The following is a 25,570-nucleotide window of genomic DNA, read 5'->3' as shown; positions in this document are numbered from 1 at the left end:
TCTTTTCAGACAAATAAACTAAAAGCTTTTTAAACATTAAAACTGTCCCCATTAATCTTATTGTTTCATTTGTAATTTGGACGTGTAAATTGAAAAATGGATGTAACCTTTCTAGAAATTCTTTAATTACATTTTAAATTGGACTTGCTGAATTGAAACAGACAGTGCTTTTTTATATATTCAAATCAAATTAATATAAATACTGGATGGATGCTCCTGATTTTCTCAGAGTGTGGAATATTAAAATTCAATATTGTATATTGTTGATGGAAAGCGGAATCACAACTGCTTCCTCTGGCATGTCCGACTGTCTGTAACCGTGTGTCTGTGATCTTCTGTCTGTGTGTGATTGTCTGTGACGCTCTGTGACTGTCTTCATATCTGTGACTGACCGCCTGTGACTGACAGCCTGTGACTATCTGCCTGTCTGCTACTGTCTTCATATCTGTAACTGTCTGTCCGTGACTGACCGTCCGTGACTGACCGTCTGTCACTATCAGCGTGTGAGTGTCAGCCTGTGACTAACGATTTGTGACTGTCTGTCTGTGACTGCCTGCCTGCAACTGTCTGTCTGCGACTGCCTGCCTGTCTGTCGATGACTGTCTGTCTGCAACTGTCTGCCTGTGACTGTCTGCCTGTCTACGACTGCCTGCCTGTCTGTCCGTGACTGCGACTATCTGTGACAGTCCTTACGCAGCTGAAGACACTTCCCATCATTTGTTATTGTACTTTTCCCCACATGATGTTTATCTGTCAGTAAAAACTCCTGGAAAGACTGATTAGGGACAGTAAGCTCGGTGATTAATATTCATTAATTACTGTTTAATTGATGCAGTTTAGTAAAATTGACCCAGGCAACTCATTCAGCACTGTGAATGAAAATTTTACAGAACAACTTACATCGCGGCAAATCCACACAATATTAATTTATTTTGTGCTTACAATAGCCATTGGAAGTTGTCAGAAGGATCTGCTCCCATTTGTTCAGTTACAGCCTTCTTTTATTCAGATCCAATCATACGAGTGCATTTAATTCTGTACAGATCTAATCATATTCCTCAATACAATGGATTTCCTACCTTGTTTACCGAATAGGTCTTTACCAAAATACAATTACACCCAATAATTAAGTCACTTATGTGGTTTTAACTTTTTTCCCTCGAGCGTTCCATCCTTTGGTATGCCTTCATTTTATTTGAGTCATGCTATCCTCTTTAATTTTACAAATATTGACTGGAAACGCTATAGTTCGGGTACTTTAGAGGGGTCAGTTTTTGTCCAATGTGTGCAGGAGGGTTTCTTGACACAGTGTGTAGATAGGCCAACAAGAGGCGAGGCCACATTGGATTTGGTACTGGGTAATGAACCAGGCCAGGTGTTAGATTTGGAGGTAGGTGAGCACTTTGGTGATAGTGACCATAATTCGGTTACGTTTACTTTAGTGATAGAAAAGGATAGGTATATCGCAGGTGGAGGATGCGGTCAAGAAGGCGTACGGCGTACTGGCCTTCATTAATCGAGGGATTGAGTTTAGGAGTCGGGAGATAATGCTGCAGCTTTATAGGACCCTGGTTAGACCCCACTTGGAGTACTGCGCGCAGTTCTGGTCACCTCATTACAGGAAAGATGTTGAAGCCATTGAAAGGGTGCAGAGGAGATTTACAAGGATGTTGCCTGGATTGAGGGGCATGCCTTATGAGGATAGGTTGAGGGAGCTTGGTCTCTTCTCCCTGGAGAGACGAAGGATGAGAGGTAACCTGATAGAGGTTTACAAGATGTTGAGAGGTCTGGATAGGGTAGACTCTCAGAGGCTATTTCCAAGGGCTGAAATGGTTGCTACGAGAGGACACAGGTTTAAGGTGCTGGGGGGTAGGTACAGAGGAGATGTCAGGGGTAAGTTTTTCACTCAGAGGGTGGTGGGTGAGTGGAATCGGCTGACGTCGGTGGTGGTGGAGGCAAACTCGTTGGGGTCTTTTAAGAGACTTCTGGATGAGTACATGGGATTTAATGGGATTGAGGGCTATAGATAGGCCTAGAGGTGGGGATGTGATCGGCGCAACTTGTGGGCCGAAGGGCCTGTTTGTGCTGTGGCTTTCTATGTTCTATGTTCTATATCGCAGGGCAAGAGTTATAGCTGGGGGAAAGGAAATTATGATGCTATTAGGCGAGATTTAGGATGCGTAGGATGGGGAAGGAAACTGCAGGGGATGGGCACAATTGAAATGTGGAGCTTGTTCAAGGGACAGCTACTGCGTGTCCTTGATAAGTATGTACCTGTCAGGCAGGGAGGAAGTGGTCGAGCAAGGGAACCGTGGTTTACTAAAGAAGTTGAATCTCTCGTGAAGAGGAAGAAGGAGACTTATGTAAAGGCGAGACCTGAAGGCTCAGTTAGGGTGCTTGAGAGTTACAAGTTAGCCAGGAAGGACCTAAAGAGAGAGCTAAGAAGAGCCAGGAGGGGACATGAGAAGTCTTTGACAGGTAGGATCAAGGAAAACCCTAACACTTTCTATAGGTATGTCAGGAATAAAAGAATGACTAGGGTAAGATTAGGGCCAGTCAAGGACAGTAGTGGGAAGTTGTGCATGGAGTCCGAAGAGATAGGAGAGGCGCTAAATGAAATTTTTTGTCAGTATTCACACAGGAAAAAGACAATGTTGCTGAGGAGAATACTGAGATACAGGCTATTGGACTAGACGGGATTGAGGTTCATAAGGAGGAGGTGTTAGCAATTCTGGAAAGTGTGAAAATAGATAAGTTCCCTGGGCCGGATGGGATTTATCCTAGGATTCTCTGGGAGGCTAGGGAGGAGATTGCAGAGCCTTTGGCTTTGATCTTTATGTCGTCATTGTCTACAGGAATAGTGCCATGAGACTGGAGGTTAGCAAATGTTGTCCCGTTGTTCAAGAAGGGGAGTAGAGACAACCCTGGCAATTATAGACCGGTGAGCCTTACTTCTGTTGTGGGCAAAGTATTGGAAAGGATTATAAGAGATAGGATTTATAATAATCTAGAAAGGAATAATTTGATTAGGGATAGTCAACACGGTCTTGTGAAGGGTAGGTCGTGCCTCACAAACCTTATTGAGTTCTTTGAGAAGGTGACCAAAGAGGTGGATGAGGGTAAAGCAGTTGATGTGGTGGAAATGGATTTCAGTAAAGCGTTTGATAAGGTTCCCCACGGTAAGATATTGCAGAGAATACGGACGCATGGGATTGAGGGTGATTTAGCGCTTTGGATCAGAAATTGGCTAGCTGTAAGAAGACAGAGGGTGGTGGTTGTTGGGAAATGTTCATCCTGGAGTTCAGTTACTAGTGGTGTACCGCGAGGATCTGTTTTGGGGCCACTGCTGTTTGTCATTTTTATAAATGACCTGGTTGAGGGCGTAGAAGGATGGGTTAATAAATTTGCGGATGACACTTAAGTCAGTGGAGTTGTAGACAGTGCGGAAGGATGTTGCAGGTTACAGAGGGACATGGATAAGCTGCAGAGCTGGGCTGAGAGGTGGCAAATGGAGTTTAATGCGGAAAAGTGTGAGGTGATTCACTTTGGAAGGAGTAACAGGAATACAGAGTACTGGGCTAATGGTAAGATATTTGGTAGTGTGGATGAGCAGAGAGATCTTGGTGTCCATGTGCACAGATCCCTGAAAGTTGGCACCCAGGTTGATAGGGTTGTTAAGAAGGCGTACGGAGTGTCAGCTTTTATTGGTAGAGGGATTGAGTTTCAGAGCCATGAGGTCATGTTGCAGCTGTACAAAACTCTGGTGCGGCCGCACTTCGAGTATTGCGTACAGTTCTGGTCGCCGCATTATAGGAAGGATGTGGAAGCATTGGAAAGGGTGCAGAGGAGATTTACCAGGATGTTGCCTGGTATGGTGGGAAGGTCTTGTGAGGAAAGGCTGAGGGACTTGAGGCTGTTTTCGTTAGAGAGAAGAAGGTTAAGAGGTGACTTAATAGAGGCATAGAAGATGATCAGAGGATTAGATAGGGTGGACAGCGAGAGCCTTTTTCCTTGGATGGTGATAGCTAGCACGAGGGGACATAGCTTTAAATTGAGGGGTGATACATATAGGAGATGTCAGAGGTAGGTTCTTTACTCAGATAGTAAGGGCGTGGAATGCCCTGCCTGCAGCAGTAGTGGACTCGCCAACATTAAGGGCATTTAAATGGTCATTGGATAAACATATGGATGATTTTGGAATAGTGTAGGTTAGATGGGCTTTAGATTGGTTTCACAGGTCGGCGCAACATCGAGGGCCGAAGGGCCTGTACTGCGCTGTAATGTTCTATGTTCACTAACCCCTAAGTCATGCCAAACCATATTTTCTGAGTTAACCTTTTATTTATATTCTACTTTCTCACCACTGAGGAGACAGACCTCAGGGGAACACAGATTAGAGAAGAAGCAAGTGAGGAGTAAGAAAGGAAGTGGTGGGAACACTTTTCAGTCAATGGATAATCCAGTTGTGAATCAGGATTATTTTGGACAGTTCGGAACCCTGCCTAATGGCCCCAGACTACAAGAGAACCACAACACTAATAGCCAAATTGTCTGTTCAAACTAAAATGTTGTAAAGTTCCCCTTCAAGCCATTCACCATCTTGACTTGGAATTTGTGGTCACTCGACAAGCAGGACACACACATTTAAATGCTGAATTGCCCTTATGGGAGCACATAGTTAGCACTGCTGCCTCTCAGCATCAGGGACACGGGTTCGATTCCAGCCTAGGGTGACTGTCCGTGTGGAATTTGCACGTTCTCCCCGTGTCTGCATGGGTTTCCTCCAGGTGCTCGGTTTCCTCCCACACTCCAAAGTTGAAAGTTAGGTTGATTAGCCATGCTCAATTGCGCCTTAGTGTCGGGGGATTAGTTAAGTATATGTGGGATTATAGGGATGGGGCTTGCATGGTGCAGGCTCAATGGGCTGAATGGCCTCCTACTACCCTGTAGAGATTCTGTGATTTTCGATAGGAAATTGCTTAATGTACACTCTATAACATAAATCTGTAGGTTCCTTCACTGCCACTGGGTCGATATCCTGGGTCAAAACTTGCCATCATTTGTGGAATTCTGAGATTGCGCACTGATCCAGGGTTGGATCTCAACACTGGGGACTATGGAGAGAGGTGGAAACCAAGGTACAGGAGATGCTCAACAATATTTCATATTCTCGCCTTTAATATATGCCTAAATCGGAGAGATAGAATTCCTCATCCTGCCAACATATCCAAATGTCCCGTTCTCCTTCATGTGCTTATCTAATTTGCCCTTAAATATTTGTGTTCTTGGTGTTGGAGGTGGCAGGGGAAAGAGATGCTGTTGAAGTAACCTTGATGACTTTCTGTTTAGATCAAACACACTGCAGCCACAACATGACGTGCCAGAGTTTAACCGCTGTGTATATTTACAAAGATAATTGGATTCAAGAGATTAGATGTGTTTCTGGAGAGAGTGATTGATTTTTGGAAGGAATGAAAGACAAGGGTTTATCATTTACCCTCTTTTCAAAATAAAATCTTATTATTTAATTAGTTGTACTGCTGGCTGAATTATTCTAAAAATATGATTACATAATATAGCCATTTAGAATTATTTAGCATGGAAGGGGAATATTCACCCGTTTTGATTTATTATTGTCACACGTGTTAGCATATAGTGAAAAGTATTGTTTCTTGTACGCTATACAAAGCATACCGTTCATAGAAAAGGAAATGAGACAGTGCAGAATGTCGTGTTACAGTCATAGCTAGGGTGTAGAGAAAGATCAACTTAATGCAAGGTAGGTCCATTCAAAAGGACAGCACAGTGGTTAGCGCTGCTGTCATACAGCGTCAGGGACCCAGGTTCAATTCCCAGCTTGGGTCACTGCCTGTGCGGAGTCTGCACATTCTCCCCGTGTCTGCGTGGGTTTCCTCCAGGTGCTCCACTTTCCCTTCACAGTCTGAAAGACGTGCTGGTTAGGGTGCATTGGCCGTGCTAAATTCTCCCTCAGTGTACCCGAACAGGCACCGGAGTGTGGCGACTGGGGGATTTTCACAGTAACTTCATTGCAGTGTTAATGTAAGCCTACTTGTGACACTAATAAATAAACTTTGAACATGCGAACATGCAATCATATGAATTAGGAGCAGTAGTAGGCCATTCGGCCCCTCAAGCCTGCTCCACCAGTCAATAAGATCACGGCTGATCTGATCATAACTTCAACCCTATGTTTCTGCCCATCCCAAATAAACTTTCACCCTCTTGTTAATTAAGAATCTATCTAGCTCTGCCTCAAAATATTCAAAGAATCTGCTTCCACTGCCTTTTTAGGAAGAAAGTTCCAGAGACCCACGGCACTCTGAGAGGAAACACAGAGGAGGCTGAGGGGCGACCCAATTGAGGTGTACAAAACTATGAAGGGCTTAGGCAGGGTAGAGAGGAAAGACTATTTCCCCTAGCTGAGGGGCCGATTACGAGTGGGAATAGATTTAAGGTAGAAAGGGACATGAGGAAAAGCTTTTCCACTCAGAGAGGGTGGTGAGTGTCTGGAATTCACCACCTGAAATGGTAGGGAAGGTAATGGCTCGTGGTATTATCGGTACATTATTAATCCAGAAACTCAGCTAATGTTCTGGAGACCCGGGTTCGAATCCCACCACTTCAGATGGTGGAATTCGAATCCAATAAAAAATATCTGGGATTAAGAATCTACTGATGACCATGAAAGCATTGTTGATGGTCAGAAAAACCCATCTGGTTCACTAATGTCCTTTAGGGAAGGAATGGCACAGTGGTTAGCACTGCTGCCTCACAGCGCCAGGGACCCGGGTTTGATTCCCGGCTTGGATCATTGTCTGTGCAGAGTTTGCACATTCTCCCCATGTCTGCGTGGGTTTCCTCCGGGTGCTCCGATTTCCTCCCAGTCTGAAAGAAGTGCAGGTTAGGGTGAATTGGCTATGCTAAATTGCCTCTTAGTGTCCTGAACAGGTGCCAGAGTGTGGCAACTAGGGAATTTTCACAGTAATTTATCTGCAGTGTTAATGTGAGCCTACTGTAACACTAACAAATAAATAAAACTTTTTAAAATCTGCTGTCCTTACCTGGTCTGGCCTACATATAACTCCAGAGTCACAGCAATGTGGTTGACTCTCAACTGCCCTCCAGGAGAAATTAGGGATGGGCAATAAATGCTGGCCAGCCAGCGACGCCCATGTCCCAGGAATGAATAAAAAAACGCTCAACCTATTCAGAAGGAAACTGGACCCACACCTGAAGTGCTGTGACCTGCAAGGCTCCAGTACCAAGTGCTGGAAAATGGGATTTATGATGGGTGGCTAGTTTCTTGTGATGGCCAGCACACACAAGATGGGCTGAATAGCCTCTTTCTACACCTTAACTTCGCTATGGTTCTAAATCAATCCATCATTTGTCCCTCAAAGTCGTTTATACTGTATTATTTGCACCTTAATGTCTTCCCCTGTAATGAATGTGGTGTTTGTTGGGTTACTGGGGAAGCAGGTTGCAGTTTGAACACCCTCCCCCAGCTGCAGCGTTACCTCAGCTCAATAATGGCGGCTCCTCCATCAGGCCGGGCGGGCAGCCTCAGCCTAATCTGCCCAGCAACAAGCAGCAAGAACCTTCCCCATTGGCCAGGAAATAGCCAGGCTCGGCTCAATGGGGATGGGCGGGGACGCCGGTTGGCGCCCGTTCGTTTCTGGGATTCTATTGGTCCATGCACCCGTCCATCATCTCTGAATAGCCAATGAGAAGCAGCCGCATGGCCAATGACAAGAGAGAAACGTGGCAGGGTCCAGGCTTCCGTTGGGATGTATCACAAAAGGAAGGGGTGACCTCTAACGCTCTGCTAGATATATGACCAGAATGTTTAAATAAAATTGATTGAGAATTTAGTGATAAGGTTATTGTATAATCTTACTTTTTTCAGTTCAATTTCTGCTTCATATTCAGGCTATTTATTGATGTTTTGCGGATCTGAAGATTATCGATTCCCCTCACTGCGGACTGGACTATCCCTGCTGCGGCGCATGCGTATAATTGGGGCTCCGACTGTACCATTCGTTGAGAGGGGAGTTTATTAAATAATCAAGAATTGGATTCGGATGGGGCGTGAAGCCTAGGTTCAGAGATGCTGCTGGTACACTAGTCGATGCTTTTCTTATGGTGGGTGTTGGTTCTGGTTGTTCCGGGCCCATGGTGTGGCTGTTCTTCTTGCTGATGTTGTAATGTCCTCCCCTGATGGGGCACACTGGGCGCGTCCGACCGCCGCCTTGCGGTCTGGCCCCGCCCTCAGGAGCCCGGATGATTCCCGGCCCCGCCCTCAGGAGCCCGGATGAGGCTCACGGCCTGGAAGATGAAGCTGCTGTTCGCTGCCGCGCTGCTGACTGGCGCCCTGACCCTGCTCCTGCTGCCCGCCGCCTCGCAGGCCGAGGAGAAGAAGAAAGGGCCCAAAGTGACCGTCAAGGTAACCGAGGCGCGGAGAATTCACCCACAGAAACCGGAGGGGGGGATGATGGGGGGGGATGGGGGGGGGACGGGGAGGGGGGGGATGATGGGGGGGGGGGACGGGGAGGGGGGGGGATGATGGGGGGGGGGGGGGGGGGGACGGGGAGGGGGGGGGATGATGATGGGGGGGGGGGGGGGGGATGATGATGGGGGGGGGGGGACGGGGAGGGGGGGGGACGGGGAGGGGGGGGGATGATGGGGGGGGGGGGGGGATGATGGGGGGGGGGGGGATGATGGGGGGGGGGGGGGGGGGACGGGGAGGGGGGGGGATGATGGGGGGGATGATGGGGGGGGGGGGGACGGGGAGGGGGGGGGATGATGGGGGGGGGGGGGGACGGGGAGGGGGGGGGGGACGGGGAGGGGGGGGGGGACGGGGAGGGGGGGGGATGATGGGGGGGGGGGGGATGATGAGGGGGGGGGATGATGGGGGGGGGGGGACGGGGAGGGGGGGGGATGATGGGGGGGGGGGGATGATGGGGGGGGGGATGATGGGGGGGGGGGGATGATGGGGGGGGGGGGGATGATGGGGGGGGGGGGACGGGGAGGGGGGGGGGATGGGGGGGGGGGGGATGATGGGGGGGGGATGGGGGGGGGGGGGATGATGGGGGGGGGACGGGGAGGGGGGGGGGGGACGGGGAGGGGGGGGGGGGGGAGGGGGGGGGGGGGACGGGGAGGGGGGGGATGATGGGGGGGGGGGGATGATGGGGGGGGGGGACGGGGAGGGGGGGGGATGATGGGGGGGGGGGACGATGGGGGGGGGGGACGGGGAGGGGGGGGGATGATGGGGGGGGGGGGACGGGGAGGGGGGGGGATGATGGGGGGGGGGGGACGGGGAGGGGGGGGGATGATGGGGGGGGGGGACGGGGAGGGGGGGGGATGATGGGGGGGGGGGACGGGGAGGGGGGGGGATGATGGGGGGGGGGGACGGGGAGGGGGGGGGATGATGGGGGGGGGGGACGGGGGGGGGGGGGGGGGGACGGGGGGGACGGGGGGGGGGGGGGGGACGGGGGGGGGGGGGGGGGGGACGGGGGGGGGGGGGGGGGGACGGGGGGGGGGGGGGGGGGGACGGGGGGGGGGGGGGGGGGGACGGGGGGGGGGGGGACGGGGGGGGGGGGGGACGGGGGGGGGGGGGGGACGGGGGGGGGGGGGGGGACGGGGAGGGGGGGGGATGATGGGGGGGGGGGACGGGGAGGGGGGGGGATGATGGGGGGGGGGGGGGGGACGGGGAGGGGGGGGGATGATGGGGGGGGGGGGGGGGGACGGGGAGGGGGGGGGATGATGGGGGGGGGGGATGATGGGGGGGGGGGATGATGGGGGGGGGGGGGATGATGGGGGGGGGGACGGGGAGGGGGGGGGATACGGGGGGGGGGGGGATGATGGGGGGGGGGACGGGGAGGGGGGGGGATGATGGGGGGGGGATGATGGGGGGGGGGACGGGGAGGGGGGGGGATGATGGGGGGGGGGACGGGGAGGGGGGGGGATGATGGGGGGGGGGACGGGGAGGGGGGGGGGATGATGGGGGGGGGGACGGGGAGGGGGGGGACGGGGAGGGGGGGGATGATGGGGGGGGGGGACGGGGAGGGGGGGGGATGATGGGGGGGGGGACGGGGAGGGGGGGGGACGGGGAGGGGGGGGGATGGGGGGGGGGACGGGGAGGGGGGGGGATGATGGGGGGGGGGCGGACGGGGGGGGGGGGGACGGGGAGGGGGGGGGACGGGGAGGGGGGGGGATGATGGGGGGGGGACGGGGAGGGGGGGGATGATGGGGGGGGACGGGGGGGGACGGGGAGGGGGGGGATGATGGGGGGGGGATGATGGGGGGGGGGGGACGGGGAGGGGGGGGATGATGGGGGGGGACGGGGGGGGGGGGAGGGGGGGGATGATGGGGGGGGAGGGGGGGGATGATGGGGGGGGGGGAGGGGGGGGATGATGGGGGGGGGGGAGGGGGGGGATGATCGGGAGGGGGGGATGATGGGGGGGGACGGGGAGGGGGGGGATGATGGGGGGGGGACGGGGAGGGGGGGGATGATGGGGGGGGGGACGGGGAGGGGGGGGATGATGGGGGGGGGACGGGGAGGGGGGGGATGATGGAGGGGGACGGGGAGGGGGGGGGGATGATGGAGGGGGGGGGGATGATGGAGGGGGAGGGGGGGGAGATGATGGAGGGGGGGATGATGGAGGGGGACGGGGAGGGGGGGGATGATGGAGGGGGGGGGATGGGGGAGGGGGGGGAAATGATGGAGGGGGACGGGGGATGATGGAGGGGGACGGGGAGGGGGGGGAATGATGGAGGGGGACGGGGGGGAATGATGGAGGGGGACGGGGAGGGGGGGAATGATGGAGGCGGACGGGGAGGGGGGGGAATGATGGAGGCGGACGGGGAGGGGGGGGAATGATGGAGGGGGACGGGGAGGGGGGGAATGATGGAGGGGGACGGGGAGGGGGGAATGATGGAGGGGAGGGGGGGGATGGGGGAGGGAGGGATGATGGAGGGGGACGAGGATGATGATGGGGGGAGGGGGACGGGAAGGGGGGGGAATGATGGAGGGGGACGGGGGGGAATGATGGAGGGGGAGGGGGGATGATGGAGATGGGGGGGGGGGAGATGATGAAGGAGGTGGAGGGGGGTTGATGGGGGGGGAGATGATGATGGAGTCCAAAGATGTGCGGGTTAGGTTGATTGGCCAGGTTAAAAAAAAAAAAATTGCCCCATAGAGTCCTGAGATGCGTAGGTTAGCGGGATTAGTGGGTAAATATGTGGGGGTAGGGCCTGGGTAGGATTGTGGTCGGTGCAGACTCGATGGGCCGAATGGCCTCCTTCTGCACTGTAGGGTTTCTATGATCTATGAGGAGGGGGGGCATGATGGAGGAGAAGTGGGGGTGGGGATGAAGATGGGGTGAGGAATTGAAGAAAGCAGAGAGGTGATGTGCAGTTAAAACTGGGTTTGTGCTCTGGTAGGTGTTACAGGGCCCTGCCAGTTTGCTGCACACAGTACGAAGCCTCACAACACCCGGTTAAAGTCCAACAGCTTTATTTGGTAGCAAAAGCCACTAGCTTTCGGAGCACTGCTCCTTCATCAGGTGAACTATCAGAGGAGCAGGCTTTAAGATGACTCTTTAAACTGGGGCTCAGGTGGATGTCAAGGATCTGCTCCCAAACACTCTGACTGCTCTGATTCCGGGTTATCTGATAAAAACAGTGAAACTCTTTCTAATTTATTGGGTTATTTCTAACGGTAAGTGCTCAGTTTCCCTGGGGGTCTAAATGAAAACTGTGATCCTGTTGTCATGTGTTTTCTTTGTTCTGTATTTCCAGCATGTGCTCTAACCCATTAGGGTGTGTGGATCTGGGCCAGATTAGCAGACAGAACTCTTAACTCAACAATGGGCCGGCTGCCTTTAAAGAAGAAATAGTTTGAGTGCACTCAAAATACATTCCCACAAGGGGGAAAGGTAGGGCAAACAAATCCAGAACTCCCTGGATGTCAAAAGAGAGAGATAAAATTGAAAGTCTGCTTACAAATAGATAGGGTAGATAATCATCTCTTCCCCATGGCAGAGGTTTAAGGTGAAGGGTAAGTGGCTTAGAGGGGATCTGAGGAAACTTTCTTTCACCAGAGGGTGGTGGAAATATGGAACATGCTGCGTGACGGGCTGGTGGAGGCAAGTACTCTTACAACACTTAAGCCTCCCACCATTGACAGTGTACACTCCACACTATCTCAGAAAAAGCAGTCAGCATAATCAAGGACCCCATGCACGCCGGATTCGTTCTGAGGTCACGTACCAACCGACTCGAGAACAGCTTCTTCCCTGCTGCCATCAGACTTTTGAATGGACTTGCTCTGCATTAAGTTGATCTTTCTCTGCACCCTATGACTGTAGCACTACGTTCTGAACTCTCTCCTTTCCTTCTCTATGAACGGTATGCTTTGTCTGCATAGCACGCAAGAAACAATACTTTTCACTATACTAATACATGTGAGAATAGTAAATCAAATCAAAAAGCACCTGGGGGAGCACTTAAGTCGCCATGGCATAATAGTTAATGATCCAGGTGCTGGTAAGTGGGATTAGTATACATGTTATTTGATGGTCAGCCTGGAGGTGGTGGGCCGAAGGGCCTGTTCCTGGGCTGTATGCATCTATGAAAGATATCTGATAATACAACTGAGAACCAGGCTGAATGCAGAGGATTAAATTGCCAAGAGTGTGAGAAGAGACTGACAGCTAACATGAAAGGGAGTCCAAAGATCATTTCTGGGCAGATAAATAGTAAAGATGGTAAAAGGAGGCATAACAGGCAATTTATACGTGAAGGCAAGGGCCATCACTGAGGTAAATAGTTTGTGTCTGTCTTTATCGGAAGGTGTCGTGCAAGTCTTAATGAGAGAGAAGGTCGTTCAGACACTTGGGTTTAAAATTGAGATATTGGAAATGCTTCAAGTGGATAAGACACCAGGGCCAGATGAGATCCATCCAAGGATACAGAAGGAAATGAGTGGAAACTGGAGGCTGTTGGCCATAATCTTTCACTCGGGCTGGTGTCGGAGGATTGGAGAATTGTAAATGTCACTTGCAGTCTTGTTGAAATGATAAGCCCAGCAACTACAGGTCAGTCAGTTTAACCTCAGTGGCTGGGAAGATTCTAGAAACAGTAACTTAGGACAAAGTTATGCCAACTTGGGCAAATGCAGGTTAACTAAGGAAAGCCGGAGCAAATAGTTACAGATTAACTTGCCTGAGTTTTTGAAGACGTGTCAGAGAGGGTTGATGAGGGTGAAGCTATTGATGTGCTGTACATGGATTTCCATAAGACATTTGATACAGTGCCACATGACAGACTTGAGAGAAAGGAGTCCAGAGAATAAACGGGACGTTAGGAACATGGATACAAAATTGGCTAAGTAGCATTAAACAGAGGGTAGTATTCACGGTTGTTTTTTAGATTGGAGTTCCCCAGGGATCAGTGTGGGGACCCCTGCTTTCCCTAATGTATACTAGGAAACGGGTGGCACAGTGATTAGCACTGCTGCCTCACAGCGCCGGGGACCCGGGTTCAATTCCCAACTTGGGTCACTGTGCGGAGTCTGCACTTTCTCCCCGTGTTTGCGTAGGTTTCCTCCGGGTGCTCCGGTTTCTCCCACAGTCCAAAAGACATGCTGGTTAGGGTGCATTGGCCGTGCTAAATTCTCCCTCAGTGTACCCGAACAGGTGCCGGAGTGTGGCGACTAGGTGATTTTCACAGTAACTTCATTGCAGTGTTAATGTAAGCTTTACTTGTGACACTGTTAAATACAGAACAAAGGGGCAGGGAGAAACTGTTCCCATTAGTGGAAGGATTGAGTAGGAGAGGACACAGATTATTGGTCATTAGCAATGTGGATACAAGGCGCAGCTTTTCATGCAGCGAGTGGTTAGGCTTTGGGATGCACAGCTTTCAAAGGGGAGTTGGATTAATAACTGGAAAGGAACAGTATGCAGGACTATGGGGAGAAGTGGGGCACTGGATGGTAAATTCATCTTTTGGGGGCCTGCACAGACATGACAGGCTGAATGGCCACCCTCTGTCTATGTGACTGTCTATTCTATCTACCCGAGGAGGACAGGGTGTCCTTGTGAGTGCAGCTCAGTGTTCTGTACAGCCCTTGTTCTCATGACTGCAGTCATCTTGGCAGGTAGTTTATTTAATGAAGGTTTTTTCTGTTCCCTGGCTGAACGGGAAGCACACCGCAGAATAACTGGAGTTCAGGGCAAATAGCAATCACCAACCCCTGCTGTCCCTGGGGCGGGGCGGGGTGGCAGTGTTTACTGTATAATTCTGGACATATTCAGTTTTGGAGCCCTGTTTCTTTCAGAAATAAATCTTATCGTTTCCCTGGTTATCTTACGTGGAGAGTGCCAGGTACTGGTATCTTATCAGGGAGATTTGGCAGCGAGAGTGCCGTGTGTTCTGGGGGAGCTTCTCCCACGTTGGCCCGCACTCCAGTGAAATGAGGTCCCTGGAGTTTGGAGTGAGCAAGTCAGTCGCTTGGGACAGTAGACAGGGACATCACCATTCAGTGTCGATACCTGGCAGTCAGCCTTGTTCTGCTTGTGGGTGTGAGCGGGAGTTGCTGGGCGTAAACAACCTGACTCCTGTTTGATTTTCCCCCCCATTCTAGGTGTATTTTGATCTTAAAATCAGCGATGAGGATGCAGGCCGGATAGTATTTGGTCTTTTTGGGAAGACTGTTCCGAAGACGGTTGAAAACTTTGTTGCTTTAGCGACGGGGGAAGTGAGTATTTCTTTTGTTCACAGTGACAGTTCCTCCTCCTGCCTCGGGGGACCGGCTTCACCATCTTCTCACCTGAAGTGAAACCTTCGCTCTGTGCGGCCAGCATTGTCCCATCTGTGATGTGAATTTTGTGGAGTCTTTTAGACACTCGCAGGCTCACTCTGCGGTGAGGCTGCTGTCATTCTCCCGGTTAATCTGTCCTGCTTTCTCTGCAGAAAGGATTTGGCTACAAAAATAGCAAATTCCACCGGGTCATCAAGGAGTTTATGATTCAGGGAGGGGACTTTACCCGTGGAGACGGTACTGGTGGTAAGTGTGATGCTTTCTCCTGCCTGTGGTTGGGGGGGGGAGAGTGCCGTACACAGGGGAGCATGTGCCTGGTTAGGGGCGTTTGTGTGTAGGGTGGGGGTGAGTGCGACGTGCTCCTGTGTTTTGCTGCACGATGACAGTTCCTCCTGCTGCCTGAGTTCTGGCTTCAGGATTTTATGTTATCGGAGATGAAACCTGACTTTCTTCACTCGGAGCGCACTGGGACAGCTGGATTGTCCATCTGCCTTTCGAATTTTGCGGAGTCAGACACATGTTTTGGAGTCAAGCTGCTGTTAACTAGGCGGCACAGTGGTTAGCGCTGCTGCCTCACAGCGCCAGGGACCTGGGTTCAATTCCTGGCTTGGGTCACTGTCTGTGTGGAGTCTGTGCATTCTCCCTGTGTCTGCGTGGGTTTCCTCCCACAGTCTGAAAGACGTGCTGGTTAGGGTGCATTGGCCATAGAGTCAGAGGTGTCCAGCATGGAAACAGGCCCTTCGGCCCCCCTTTTTTAACCACTAAACTAATCCCATGCCAAATTTTCCCTCCGTGTACCCAAACAGGTGCCAGAGTGTGCCGACCAGGGGATTGTCACAGTAACGTCATTGCGGTGTTAATGTAAGCCTTACTTATGACACTAATAAACAAACTTTAAAACCTTGCGCTGGTTGGCCTGTCCATTGCGCGATAGGAACACTGCTTTTCCTGCACCACTAGTATTGGTGCAGTCTTTCTTGTAAACATAGAAAAACTACAGCACAAAACAGGCCCTTCGGCCCCACAAGTTGTGCCGAACATATCCCTACCTTTTAGGCCTACCTATAACCCTCCATCCTATTAAGTCCCATGTACTCATCCAGGAGTCTCTTAAAAGACCCTATTGAGTTCGCCTCCACCACCACTGACGGCAGCCGATGCCACTCGCCCACCACCCTCTGTGTTAAAAACTTCCCCCTAACATTTCCCCTGTACCTACCCCCCAGCACCTTAAACCTGTGTCCTCTCGTAACTGATGGAAATGTTCAGACTGGTTTGTCTTCGGGGTTAGTTTAATTGTGTTCCCTCTCTCTCTATCCCGGGATTTTCTCTCTCTAGGGAAGAGTATCTACGGTGACCGGTTCCCTGATGAAAATTTCAAATTGAAACACTATGGCCCAGGATGGGTCAGCATGGCAAACGCTGGCAAAGACACAAACGGATCCCAATTCTTCATCACCACTGTCAAAACCACCTGGCTCGATGGGAAACATGTCGTGTTCGGAAAAGTCATCGAAGGATTTGTAAGGATTCTCTCTCTCCCTGGCTGCTCATCCTGTGTGTGTTTTAACAGCCTCCCAATGAGATTGAAGGCAGGAGGAGAACCTCCCACCACATCCTGTGTACACCACCGTCCCACATCACCCTAACTGTTTACAATCTGTAGCTCTGTTTCCCTGGGTACTGGTGGTGATGCTCACAGTGCATCTCATGTAGATGTCGTTCTTTCTCCTTCCTACTCCCTTCTCTAAGAGAGCCACGGTGGTTAGCATTGCTGCCTCACAGCACCAGGGACCCGGGTTCGATCCTGGCCTCGGGTCACTGTCCGTGTGGAGTTTGCACATTCTCCCCATGTCTGCGTGGGGTTTCCTCCGGGTGCTGCAGTTTCCTCCCACAGTCCAAAGATGTGCGGGTTAGGTGGATTGGCCGTGCTAAATTGCCCCTTAGTGCCGGGGGAATGAGCGAGGGTAAATGCATCGGGTTAGGGCCTGGGTTGGATTGTTATCGGTGCAGACTCGATGGGCCAAAAGGCCTCCTGTAATGTAGGGATTTTCTGATCGGTTTAATGTGGGAGGGGTGGACAGGAGAGGAGAGGAATCACCAGCTGTGCTGATCAGTGTCAGGCTCTGGTTCCTGCGGGAGAGTCACTGCACGGTGGGATTTATTCTAGTGTCAGCCCAGCACAATCCCAGAGTAACCTTGTCCTGAGGAATGGGGCCCGGTCCAGCCCCACAGCATCTCCATCTCAGGACTTTCCCTGAGAATCTAAAATAACACATTGCAAAGTGCTGGGAATAGGGGACAGGGGTGGCAGCTACTGGGGAGGGAGAGGAGTCAAATACAACTTCAAACTGAAAGATTGAAATGTGACGGTTTACTTCCATTGGAGGGGGGGGGGAGGGGAGGGGAGGGGAGGGGGGGGGACGACGAAGGGTGGAGATGAGAGAATTCCAGCTGCTGGTCCTAAATAAATAAAGCACGGGTCCTGAATGAACGGCCAAATCATAACCGCAACACCAGATTCACACTTTCAATAGCATAAAGCCCACCCTGTTTCTCCTTCCTTCCGTTCTGGGGAGTATTTAACTCCAGTAAAAGGCACCAATAGCAGAGCCACTAAAATTGAATTGAGGATAGAGATTCTGTTGTAGGGGGCTGAGGCTATGGAGGGATTGAGAGAGTCAGTGTGTAGTGAATAGGGGAGGCAGAGTGTGAACAGGACTTGGTGTGTTAGGATTGGGGGCTGTAGGTTTTATGGAATAGGCGGGTCTGGACTATGTTTTTATGATTAGCCACGAGGTTTTGTTGACTAGATTTCTTTGTTTGAGTTTATTTTTCCTTATTGCAGGATATTGTTAAAAAGATTGAGGCTTCGAAGACCGACCAAAGAGACAGACCACTGAAAGACGTGGTCATTGCAGATTGTGGCAAGATTGAGGTGGAAAAGCCTTATGCCATTGCCAAAGAATGAGCTGTCTGCCTGGGATGGACTGCAAGGTTTCCATTCAATGTTAAACTGATCCTGGGCTTCCAGGCTGTGTAGATACCTGAACATTCCGGCATCTGGTTCTTACCAGCTTTGTAAAAAATGTACACAGCAACAATAAACATGTGTTTTCTAGTAGCCTGTTTATTGTGTAACGTTCTGTAAACAGACCAGCCTGTGGTGGATGAAGAACTCAAGATTTGGTCTCTGCGCCTTCCTGTTAACATCACTATAGAATCCCAGATTCTGTCTGTCCACGTTCTGCTGGGATGTGGAGAGACTTCAGTGACTGTAGTGAGACACAGCATCACTTTAAACTGCTGCTTATTGCACTAGAGGCTGGAGAGAAACAATACTATAGCACTTTGCTGCATGGGGGAGGGGGCATAACTGGCAAGCCATCATTCCCACTTGGAGTACACAGGCTTAGGAATTTCAATGGAGAGGTGGATTGGATTTTATTCCCAGTGCAATCTGGGGAAAAGTAGGAGACACAACCCAGGGCAGAGAAGGGAATAACTGTAATCGACTCCAGAATCAGTAAATTTGCTGATGACACCAAGATTGGTGGAGTAGTGGATGAGGTGAAGGGCTGTTGTAGGCTGCAAAGAGACATAGATGGGCTGAAAAATGGCAAATGGAGTTTAACCCTGATAAATGTGAGGTGATTCATTTTGGTAGGACTAATTTAAATGTGGATTACAGGGTCAAAGGTAGGGTTCTGAAGACTGGAGGAACAGAGATCTTGGGGTCCATATCCACAGATCTCTAAAGGTTGCTACGCAAGTGGATAGAGCTGTGAAGAAGGCCTATAGTGTGTTAGCTTTTATTAACAGGGGGTTGGAGTTTAAGAGCCGTGGGGTTATGCTGCAACTGTACAGGACCTTGGTGAGACCACATTTGGAATATTGTGTGCAGTTCTGGTCACCTCACTATAAGAAGGATGTGGAAGCGCTGGAAAGAGTGCAGAGGAGATTTACCAGGATGCTGCCTGGTTTGGAGGGTAGGTCTTATGAGGAAAGGTTGAGGGAGCTAGGGCTGTTCTCTCTGGAGCGGAGGAGGCTGAGGGGAGACTTAATAGAGGTTTATAAAATGATGAAGGGGATAGATAGAATGAACGTTCAAAGACTATTTCCTCGGGTGGATGGAGCTATTACAAGGGGGCATAACTATAGGGTTCGTGGTGGGAGATACAGGAAGGATATCAGAGGTAGGTTCTTTACGCAGAGAGTGGTTGGGGTGTGGAATGGACTGCCTGCAGTGATAGTGGAGTCAGACACTTTAGGAACATTTAAGCGGTTATTGGATAGGCACATGGAGCACACCAGGATGACAGGGAGTGGGATAGCTTGATCTTGGTTTCAGATAAAGCTCGGCACAACATTGTGGGCCGAAGGGCCTGTTCTGTGCTGTACTGTTCTATGTAGGACATCAGGCTGTGGGTAGTCCTGATCCTAATACAAACAGGGAATTGTTGAATGATCCATCACCAGAAGGTATGCTTAACAAACTGCAACACATTCCCCCAGGCCATTAGCAGCAGGACTGGCCCTAGATGATCTGGTAGCAGAGGAATGTGTTAGGCAGTTTGTGCTGGGTGTCTCTGCTCCTGATACCAACATGTTTACCAGCTGGAGATACTCCACTCAGTGACAAACATCAAGTCTATGTTATCTCTGATGGAATGGTGTTGTTTAGGGTATAAAAGCCAATTACTAGGTGTGAAGATTAGTTCCATTTGTAAACCCAGATTCCACCAACAGACTCCGTTTCTAATGCAAGATTAAATGATATAAAGATTAATCCAAGCACAGATACACCATGAGGGGAGATGTGCCTCAGTCAGAGCAATAATTACTTGTTAATGAACAGAGTCATTGTTAGAGGGGTTAAGATTGGTGGGTGCATTTCACATTTGATCCAAATCATTGATGGGATAACAGACCCCTTGAACGAAAGGTGAATGCTCTTCACAGCAACAGAAAAGGAATTGCAAGAAATGGGGTTTATTCAGAGGGGTGTTTTTACATCGACAAGTTTGTTTCATAGTAAATATTATTGAAAGGCCAGGGGTCAGACAATACTCTCGGGCCCAGGAATGTGCAGTTGTACTGTGTCAGCGGAGGACACTTCATCGTACATCTCCGGATCAGTCTGATAAAATCCCTGAAGAACACCCATCACTGTCACATTAGGGAGCAGGTCTGGAAAGCAAGGGGTCACAGTGAGTTCCAGACAAACAGTCCAGGATTCAGAGCTCAGAATGAGCTAAAGCTCTGCCCTGAATAATCCAGATATTCAGCAGATTGGGAATGTTGCAAAAATCCCATTTGAGTTTCAGCCTTTCAACAGTGCGGCACCCCCTCAGCACTGACCCTCTGACAGTGCGGCACCCCCTCAGCACTGACCCTCTGACAGTGCGGCACCCCCTCAGCACTGACCCTCTGACAGTGCGGCACCCCCTCAGCACTGACCCTCTGACAGTGCGGCACCCCCTCAGCACTGACCCTCTGACAGTGCGGCACCCCCTCAGCACTGACCCTCTGACAGTGCGGCACTCCCTCAGCACTGACCCTCTGACAGTGCGGCACCCCCTCAGCACTGACCCTCTGACAGTGCGGCACCCCCTCAGTACTGACCCTCTGACAGTGCGGCACTCCCTCAGCACTGACTCTCTGACAGTGCGGCACTCCCTCAGTACTGACCCTCTGACAGTGCGGCACTCCCTCAGCACTGACCCTCTGACAGTGTGGCACTCCCTCAGCACTGACCCTCTGACAGTGCAGCACTCCCTCAGCACTGACCCTCTGACAGTGCGGCACTCCCTCAGCACTGACCCTCTGACAGTGCGGCACTCCCTCAGTACTGACCATCTGACAGTGCGGTACTCCCTCAGCACTGACCCACTGACAGTGCAGCACTCCCTCAGTACTGACCCTCTGACAGTGCGGCACCCCCTCAGTACTGACCCTCTGACAGTGCGGCACTCCCTCAGTACTGACCCTCTGACAGTGCGGCACTCCCTCAGCACTGACCCTCTGACAGTGTGGTGCTTTACGTCCTCCCCCAGTATCTCCGAGATGTAGACTCTTTGGGAACTGTCCCATTTCCTCAATCTGACACTGTTCCCACCATTATTGGATTCTTATCCTCACGTCCGGTCTTGCCCAGGATCCCCCTTATGCTGCTGTCCTGCTCCGATCCATACTTCCTTCGCATTTGTGCATTGCAGATGAACAATCATAAGAACCAGGAACAGGAGTCGGCCATCTGGCCCCTCGAACCTGCTCCACCATTCAATAAGATCATGGCTGATCTTTTCATGGACTCAGCTCCACTTACCCGCCTGCTCACCATAACCCTTAATTCCTTTACTGTTCAAAAATGTATCTATCCTTGCCTTAAAAACATTCAATGAGGTAGCCTCAACTGCTTCACTGGGCAGGGAATTCCACAGATTCACAACCCTTTGTGTGAAGAAGTTCCTCCTCAACTCAGTCCTAAATCTGCTCCCCCTTATTTTGAGGCTTTGCCCCCTCGTTCTAGTTTCACCCGCCAGTGGAAACAACCTCCCTGCTTCTATCTTATCTATTCCCTTCATAATCTTATAAGAACATAAGAAATAGGAGCAGGAGTAGGCCATCTGGCCCTTCGAGCCTGCCCCGCCATTCAACAAGATCATGGCTGATCTGAAGCGAATCAGTTCCACTTACCCGCCTGCTCCCCATATCCCTTAATTCCCTTATCGATCAGAAAACCATCTACCCGTGATTTAAACATATTCAACGAGGAAGCCTCCACCACTTCAATGGGCAGAGAATTCCAGAGATTCACTACCCTCTGAGAGAAGAAGTTCCCCCTCAACTCTGTTCTGAACCGGCCCCCCATTATTTTGAGGCTGTGCCCTCTAGTTCTGGTTTCCCTTCTAAGTGGAAAGAATCTCTCCACCTCTACCCTATCCAGCCCCTTCATTATCTTATATGTCTCTATAAGATCACTCCTCATCCTTCTAAACTCCAACGAGTACAGACCCAATCTGTTTAATCTCTCCTCATAAGCTACACCCCTCATCTCCGGTATCAACCTGGTGAACCTTCTCTGCACTCCCTCCAAGGCCAATATATCCTTTCGCAAATAAGGGGACCAAAACTGCACACAGTACTCCAGTTGCGGCCTCACCAGTGCCTTGTACAATTGCAGCAAGACCTCCCTGCTTTTATATTCTATCCCCCTCGCGATAAAGGCCAACATTCCATTCGCCTTCTTGATCACCTGCTGCACCTGCAGACTGAGTTTTTGCGATTCGTGCACAAGGACCCCCAGGTCCCTCTGCACAGTAGCATGATGTAATTTTTCTCCATTTAAATAATATTCCAATTTACTATTATATGTTTCTATAAGATCTCCCCTCATTCTTCTGAATTCCAATGAGTATAGCCCCAGTCTACTCAGTCTCTCCTCATAAGCCAACCCTCTCAACTCCAGAATCAACCCAGTGAATCTCCTCTGCACCCCCTCCAGTGCCAGGATATCCTTTCTCAAGTAAGGAGATCAAAACTGTACCCAGTACTCCAGGTGTGGCCTCACCAGCACCTTATACAGCTGCAACATAATCATAATAACCATAACCACCATAACCATAATCAGCCCCATTACCTTCGGAATTCCCATGAGCAAAGGCATCTTTCGAAAAACTGACCACCCGGTGAGAGAAGCACCTGAAAACAGAGCAGCAGTTTAGTGAGAAAAGCACAGCAGATTCCTCACCCCGTGCTGTACCTGTCCTGGGAGTGTTTGATGGGGACAGTGTAGAGGGAGCTTTACTCTGTATCTAACCCCGTGCTGTATCTGTCCTGGGAGTGTTTGATGGGGACAGTGTAGAGGGAGCTTTACTCTGTATCTAACCCCGTGCTGTACCTGTCCTGGGAGTGTTTGATGGGGACAGTGTAGAGGAAGCTTTACTCTGTATCTAACCCCGTGCTGTACCTGTCCTGGAGGTGTTTGATGGGGGGCAGTGTAGAGGGAGCTTTACTCTGTATCTAACCCCGTGCTGTACCTGTCCTGGGAGTGTTTGATGGGGACAGTGTAGAGGGAGCTTTACTCTGTATCTAACCCCATGCTGTACCTGTCCTGGGAGTGTTTGATGGGGACAGTGTAGAGGGAGCTTTACTCTGTATCTAACCCTGTGCTGTACCTGTCCTGGGAGTGTTTGATGGGGACAGTGTAGAGGGAGCTTTACTCTGTATCTAACCCTGTGCTGTACCTGTCCTGGGAGTGTTTGATGGGGGACAGTGTAGAGGGAGGTTTAATTTGATAATGAGCTAAAGTTGTAGATGTTAAGACAGATGACCAATGGCTCCAGCAAAGAAACGATGGGGTTATGGGAGAGAGTGCAAGAGTTCAGGGCTGAGATATCCGAATGCATGGTCTGCGATGATGGTACAATGAAAACGCAACATGTACAATAGACCCGATTGAGAGATAGGGAAGGATGTAGGGGCTGGAGGAGGTTACAGAGATAGGGAGGGGTTGCAGGAGCTAGAGGAGGTTACAGAGATAGGGAGGGTTATAGGGCTGGAGGAGGTTGTAGGCGCTGGAGGAGTTTAAAGGGATAGGGAGGGTTGTAGGGCTGGAGGAAGTTACAGAGATAGGGAAGTGTTATGGGGTCTGGAGGGAGTTACAGAGATAAAAAGTTGTAGGGTCTGGAGGAGGTTACCAAGATAGGGAGGTGTTGTAGAGTCTGGAGAAGGTTGCAGAGATAGGGAGGGTTATAGGGCTGGAGGAGGTTACAGAGATTGGGTGGGGTGTAGGCGCTGGAGGAGGTTACAGAGATAGGGAGGGCTGTAGAAGCTGGAGGAGGTTACAGAGATAGGGAGGGCTGTAGAGGCTGGAGGAGGTTACAGAGATAGGGAGGGCTGTAGAGGCTGGAGGAGGTTACAGAGATAGGGAGGGCTGTAGAGGCTGGAGGAGGTTACAGAGATAGGGAGGGCTGTAGAAGCTGGAGGAGGTTACAGAGATAGGGAGGGCTGTAGAGGCTGGAGGAGGTTACAGAGATAGGGAGGGCTGTAGAGGCTGGAGGAGGTTACAGAGATAGGGAGGGCTGTAGAGGCTGGAGGAGGTTACAGAGATAGGGAGGGCTGTAGAGGCTGGAGGAGGTTACAGAGATAGGGAGGGCTGTAGAGGCTGGAGGGGGTTACAGAGATAGGGAGGGAGTGTAGGGGTTGGAGGAGGTTACAGAGATAGGGAGGGCTGTAGAGGCTGGAGGAGGTTACAGAGATAGGGAGGGCTGTAGAAGCTGGAGGAGGTTACAGAGATGGGGAGGGCTGTAGAGGCTGGAGGAGGTTACAGAGATAGGGAGGGCTGTAGAGGCTGGAGGAGGTTACAGAGATAGGGAGGGCTGTAGAGGCTGGAGGAGGTTACAGAGATAGGGAGGGCTGTAGAGGCTGGAGGAGGTTACAGAGATAGGGAGGGCTGTAGAGGCTGGAGGAGGTTACAGAGATAGGGAGGGCTGTAGAGGCTGGAGGAGGTTACAGAGATAGGGAGGGGGTTACAGAGGAGAGGCCATGAGGGCAGTTTGAACATTGACGAGGATTTTATAAAGTTTAAGTCAGAAGGCAATGTGATTGCTGCAGTGCCTGGAGTCAGTGCAGCCTCGGAGCTCTGGTTTATAAAGGCTGATATCCCGGAGGTCGGGCCGCCGTCTCTGGTGCTCACCTGTAGTTTTGCAAATCGAGTTGTTCCACAACACTGAAAGAAAAGAATGGCATCAGATCAGAATGAAGTGAGAGAAGGAAAGCAAGAACAAATTTCTATCAGCCTCTATCCTTCCAACTCCTTCAAGGTCACCTTGCTTCCCTTAACAATTCCTCACCCTCTCTAGTCATCCCACGGTGCAGCACCGAAAGCTAACAATCCCCCACTTACTCAATACCCCAAACCCAACAACACCCTCCGGTGGAGTTGAGGATTATCATATCCAATCAGTCACAATCTCCTTGAATGGTGGAGCAGACATAGAAACATAGAAGATAGGAGCAGGAGGAGGCCATTCGGCCCTTCGAGCCTGCTCCGCCATTCATCACGATCATGGCTGATCATCCAACTCAATAACCTAATCCTGCTTTCTCCCCATAACCTTTGGTCCCATTCACCCCAGTGCTATATCCAGCGTCTCTATATCCAGAGGCGTCTTGAATACATTCAATTCTCGAATGGTAGGCCATTTGACTCGATGGGCTGAATGGCCTACCTCGGCTCTTGTGTCTTGTGGTCTATCAATCTCTGTCCTGCACATACATAGACTCAGCACCACAACGCTCTCATCGAGAGAATTCCAAAGATTCACAAAGCTCAGACTGAAGGCTTTACTCCTCGCTCAGTCTCACGCATTCCAGACACGGACTCCAGGCCCCCAACCAATTCCCTCAAAATCATCAGAAACACCGAGATTCCCTCACCCCAAACATTTGGGAAGAGGAGCCGGACTCTCCGATTGGTTTCTCTGTGACTCCTGCGTTCAGGAACAGCAGAGAGTGAAAACAGAGCGACTCCAGACAGCAAGGCACTGACCTGAGCTGCTTCCCAGCTGGAAGATGTTTGATGTTGAGGAAGTCGAGGATCTCCCGGGACAGGTGCTGGTCATCAAACACAAGACCCTGTGAGAGAGAGAGAGTGTGAGAGAGAGAGAGAGAGAGTGTGTGTGTGTGTGGGAGAGAGAGGGAGAGAGAGAGAGAGAGAGT

The 25,570-nt window shown here is 51.1% G+C and overlaps 2 protein-coding genes and 1 non-coding gene across 3 annotated transcripts in view; 2 read left to right on the top strand and 1 right to left on the bottom strand.

The window, feature by feature from the left end:
* The first annotated feature begins 8,313 nt into the window (after window positions 1-8,313).
* Window positions 8,314-17,969, top strand: ppib (peptidylprolyl isomerase B (cyclophilin B)). Its single transcript, XM_078199911.1, has 5 exons — window positions 8,314-8,464; window positions 14,669-14,782; window positions 14,998-15,091; window positions 16,184-16,368; window positions 17,694-17,969. Exons 1-5 carry the CDS (start codon window positions 8,333-8,335, stop codon window positions 17,814-17,816), a joined length of 648 nt encoding a protein of 215 aa, XP_078056037.1. The 5' UTR covers window positions 8,314-8,332; the 3' UTR covers window positions 17,817-17,969.
* LOC144480622 (small nucleolar RNA SNORA79) lies at window positions 15,223-15,364 on the top strand. Its single transcript, XR_013495707.1, has one exon. It is a non-coding gene; the product is annotated as a small nucleolar RNA SNORA79 (small nucleolar RNA).
* The window catches only part of LOC144480463 (sorting nexin-24-like), a 24,350-nt gene continuing 16,737 nt past the window's right edge, over window positions 17,958-25,570 (bottom strand). The window contains exons 4-7 of the mRNA XM_078199912.1: window positions 25,401-25,486; window positions 24,546-24,578; window positions 22,488-22,549; window positions 17,958-20,035 (exon numbers count right to left, since the gene is read on the bottom strand). Coding sequence (XP_078056038.1) covers window positions 19,905-20,035; window positions 22,488-22,549; window positions 24,546-24,578; window positions 25,401-25,486 — 312 coding nt within the window. The 3' untranslated portion in view covers window positions 17,958-19,904. The remainder of the gene's footprint in view (window positions 20,036-22,487; window positions 22,550-24,545; window positions 24,579-25,400; window positions 25,487-25,570) is intronic.

This window comes from Mustelus asterias, chromosome 29, assembly GCF_964213995.1.
Source record: "Mustelus asterias chromosome 29, sMusAst1.hap1.1, whole genome shotgun sequence".
Taxonomy (NCBI): domain Eukaryota; kingdom Metazoa; phylum Chordata; class Chondrichthyes; order Carcharhiniformes; family Triakidae; genus Mustelus; species Mustelus asterias.
The sequence above is the reverse complement of the archived record's forward strand: the minus strand, read 5'-3'. Positions and strand labels throughout refer to the sequence as shown.